Source organism: Raphanus sativus, unplaced genomic scaffold, assembly GCF_000801105.2.
Source record: "Raphanus sativus cultivar WK10039 unplaced genomic scaffold, ASM80110v3 Scaffold0167, whole genome shotgun sequence".
NCBI lineage: Eukaryota > Viridiplantae > Streptophyta > Magnoliopsida > Brassicales > Brassicaceae > Raphanus > Raphanus sativus.
In genome coordinates, this window is record NW_026615487.1 from 18,359 (window position 1) to 22,703 (window position 4,345).

Here is a 4,345-nt window from a genome sequence, read left to right on the forward strand (position 1 = left end):
ATCGACGTCTTTGCCACGGCATCAAGGGTGGGTGGCTATTGATTGATTATATATATTTGTGTCTACCAAGTTTATAACAGCACCAGTCGAGTAACTATAGATTTGTAGATCAGAATAATCTCGACATACTCTTGTCTTAAGCAAGATTCCAAGTTCAGGTAATTTTCCCCAATTTTTTCAAGCTAAGCCTATCTCATCTTAATATGTGTAATCTCTTTGATTTAGTTAAATTCGTGCCCTACGCGGGATTTAAATTAATCTTAGTTTTCTTGATGTTAACTTAATCTGTCCACTAAGAAAAGTATTAAACGTTTTTTCAAAAAAAAAAAGAAAAGTATTAAACATTCGTCTAGGGCATAGTTCTATAACAAAATTAATTTAGATCTGTTTCATAAATGATAGTAGACGTGATGTTTGGGACTTCATAGATAGTGCACTAGTGGTAGTGAACTGTAGAAAAACTGATTTGTAACTATAGAAAAACTCTTGTATTTCTCATATGAAACAGATTTCAAAAAAAGAAAAGAAAAAAAAAAGACTTATTGATTGGAGATACGTATATGTTTTAAATGCTTAGAACAAATGAATTAGTAGTAATGAATTAATTTGTCTTTTCAGAAAAAAAAATGTTTGAAAGTTCAAACTGTGAACAAAAATAAATTAGTTCTAGAAAACATTGAACAAAAATAAAATAAATTTGTATCTGCTTAGGACAAATTAAACGGTAAGAACGGTTATGTGAGTTTTCTTGAATCTCTTTTTTTTTTCCTTTCCAGATTAGCTCAAGTATAAGGTCAATGGCGGCTGTTGGAATAGTCTGTGGACTACTGTCGAAATACTGGAGTTCCGATAAAGATGGAACCAACAAACAAAACCAGAATGCTTACACAACTGCTTGTGAAGAAGATCCAAAGCTCAAATCATATGGTTCTTTGTTTGAGCAACGATTCAACAAATTGAAGAGCGAGCTCGCTGCAGGAGGCAAAACTGAAAATTATTCCCTAAACTCAGTCAAGTCGCTGTGCGGGTTTCTAGTTGAAATGAACGAAGATATGGCCGAGGAAATTACCGCCAGCAAAGATGTATTGGAGAACGAAGAACTAAGGTCTTTGGTTGATCTCTATTATGAGAGTTCCACGAAAACTTTAGATCTATTTAATACCGTGGAGAAGTGCACCAAGAAAGCAAAATTAAGCTTTTTGATCGTTAAAGTTGCGATCAAAAAGTTTGAAAAAGAGTCGATGGACGACACGGATTTTGAAGGAAACCTGAAGAAGAAGAAGAAGAAGTACGCCGAAACGTTAGTGGAGCTGAACAAGGTTAAAGCTATGGGCGATCCTTTTGGTGACGAGTATAAGAATCAGTTGGAATCTGTACGCTCGGAGCACCTTGTGCTTTTAAAGAAGATCCATGAGCTGCTGGTGAAGATTGATAAAAAAAAGGCGAAATTAAAGAGAAGGAGGAGACTGGTGGCTATTCTTTACGCTTCTGCGGCTTTGACTTTTATGGCCGTAGAGACTTACGTATGCATAGCATTCGTACCTCCGTTGGCGTTCAATACTGCCATTACGGCTGCGACTGGGTTGAACTACATGATTGGAACTGCAGGAATATTGATCAATGAGGTGATGAAGAACCGTGAGAGGGATTTGGATAGACAGAAAGAGTTAGTCAAAGATATGGAGAACAAGACGACTCTCAACATCCAAGGGACAGATACGGTAAACAGCCTAGTCGAGAAGCTTATTGGGAGGCTCTCATTGATTCTGGATTCTGTGGATGTTGCTGCAGTGAATAGAGAAGAGGAGGCCGTAAAACTTGTGATGGAAGAAATCGTTAGCGAAGTGACTGGGTTTGCTGAGGTAATCAAGGAAGTTGGTGAAGCTGTGGCTACGTGTAGCACATGTGTCGCTGCGGGGAAAGTACAAATTCTGGAACACATAACCAAATCAATGTCATCGAAAGGGAAGAAGTAAACTATCCTATGTATTTACACTTTTATATATATATATATTTTTTTTGACATCATTTACACTTTTATATTTATGTTTGAAGTGTGCCAAACTCGTATTTTATGTGTGAATCATAATTGGGATTTACGTCTCATTGTCCTTTCAGTTTGTCATGTCGGCCATATCCATCATATACAATAGGATCGATTTATGTTACTTTTAAATAAATTAATCCCCTATATATTAAAGGAGAAACATTTTTAAGGCTTTCCTTAAACGATTTTCACCAGAATGCATGAGAAGGCTCCATTCCACGTGTCACTCTGTGAGCGATTTGAAAAAAACGCAACATTTAATGCTTAACTTTCTTTCCTTTTTTGCTTAAATGACAAGGAACATAACAAATTTTTTTTCATAGCTTTGACGTCAAACGAAAAATCAAACCAGTGTACGAGGAAACTACAATATCGGGGTATAAACGTCACGCCTCTCTGCTGTCTCTCAACTTGCACGAGGAAAACAGAGATCATCTCTTCCTTCGCTGTGAGATAAGTGAAGTAATAGGGATTTGGTGTTGCAGAGACTCGGGTATAATCCTCTTGCATGCATTCCATACGTGGACTGCTTTCTCTGACTGGTAATCTATGCGTGGGGCATCTAACAGATAGAAGCGGGCGGTTGAAATTTAACTGCTTCTCTTCCATCGTCAAGCTCACCATTAAAACAGAGATCAGTTGTTTCTGCAATAACCATGCATGTTCATCGTTATACCAAGAAACTAAGGATACATAAGTTTTCTTCTGTACAGTTTATCAAGATTTGGTTCCTTTGTCAAAGAGTAAGTACTCCACAAAACGTATATGGTGAGAGCCCATCAATAATTAATCTAGAATTTTTTTTTTGTTTCTTTCCCAATCAAAATCTACCGTAAATACAGATGTACACATACTCAGATACATATAGATTGAGTTTCGTTTTGAAGAAACAGAGGAAGAAAGACGGAGAAGACGAGGCAGAGAAAAGAGTATAAACATCGATCGATATAGGAGAGAGAGAGAGGGAGGATAGAGATACCTCATACCAAGTGAGAAAACGCGATGTTGAAGAGCAGAGAGAAGCAGAGGTGGTTACTAGAGAAGATGATAATAATAGTAATGAACCAACGTGGTGAAAAAGAAAGGAACAATATCAAGCATCTGGACTGAGCTCTGTCATATTCTTCTTTCACTTTAGTCCGCGTCATTTTTTATATTCATACTAAATCGCTAAAGCAACAATATCAAGCATCTGGACTGAGAGAAATAAACGACTACATGATGGTGAAGCTCGAACTCCAGCAGCTATTTTCAAAATCATTGACAGCTTCATAAGGGATACAATCCTGGGAAAAAAGAAACTAAAGTCCTTCACCCCACTTATGCAGCAATGGCTTCGGTTTATATAACACCGTTTCTTTAAGTTTTTTTTTGGCTCAGCTTTGTTTTGTTTTTTTTGCCAAGGCTGACTCATGCATCTATTAAAAAAATTTGTAATCATTTACAAACTCTTTATAAACCAGCAACCTTGAAGATGAAAAGAAACGAATATACAAAAACGCGATTTGAATGGCAACTTCGACCAGTTTTTTATAAACTGGTCGATGATGCAATCAGGGTAGTGAATCAGCTCAGAGGTGAAGCTCATGAGCTTAAAGAAACGAACCTGAAGCTTCTAGAAGAGATAAAGAGTCTAAAGGTTGGTATCTCACTTTTGTCCTAAACTCCTTTAAGGCTCATGAAGTTGTAAGAGATCTGTTATAGAGATGGAGGTAATATTACGTCCCCAATTATTTATCTCTTCAACATGAATTCTTAGACTTTAAAATTATTGTAGATTATTATATCCGGTTTGTGTATGCTATTTATACGAGCTGAGTTTGCAGAATATCATGTACCAAATTATCTACAATGAATTCTATACAAGATGTATTTTTGAATTACGGTTTTGTTCGTATTTTTAAGATATGTATTTACTATATATTTATTATTTAAAATTTAATTATTTAAAATATGAAGATGATCGTCTCAAATCAAACTGAAGCCACGTAATATAGAAAACAAGTTTTATGCTTGGTTCCCAAGTTTTCATTAAGTAATCAAAACAAAAAAAATGTCAAAACTCAATGCACATTCCTTATACCACTTCCTAAGTTATTTCCTAATTAACAAAGCTGGAAACTATTAACATAATTAGTATTCCCTATATTAAAGGAGAAACATTTGTAAAATTGTAACCTCAATTTTATAATAATTAAAAAGACTACATGCTTAGGTATCAACCAATTAGGTAGTCAATTACATTCAATTAAAAAATAATTAGGTCCACATTTGATTTTTATAAGTCGCTAGATACAT

General features: G+C 35.4%; 1 protein-coding gene across 1 annotated transcript; it reads left to right on the plus strand.

Moving 5' to 3' along the window:
- LOC130501336 (UPF0496 protein At5g66670-like) lies at nt 1-2,106 on the plus strand. The gene is made up of 2 exons (XM_056996233.1): nt 1-158; nt 777-2,106. Exon 2 carries the CDS (start codon nt 798-800, stop codon nt 1,974-1,976), a length of 1,179 nt encoding a protein of 392 aa, XP_056852213.1. The 5' UTR covers nt 1-158; nt 777-797; the 3' UTR covers nt 1,977-2,106.
- Nucleotides 2,107-4,345: the final 2,239 nt, after the last annotated feature.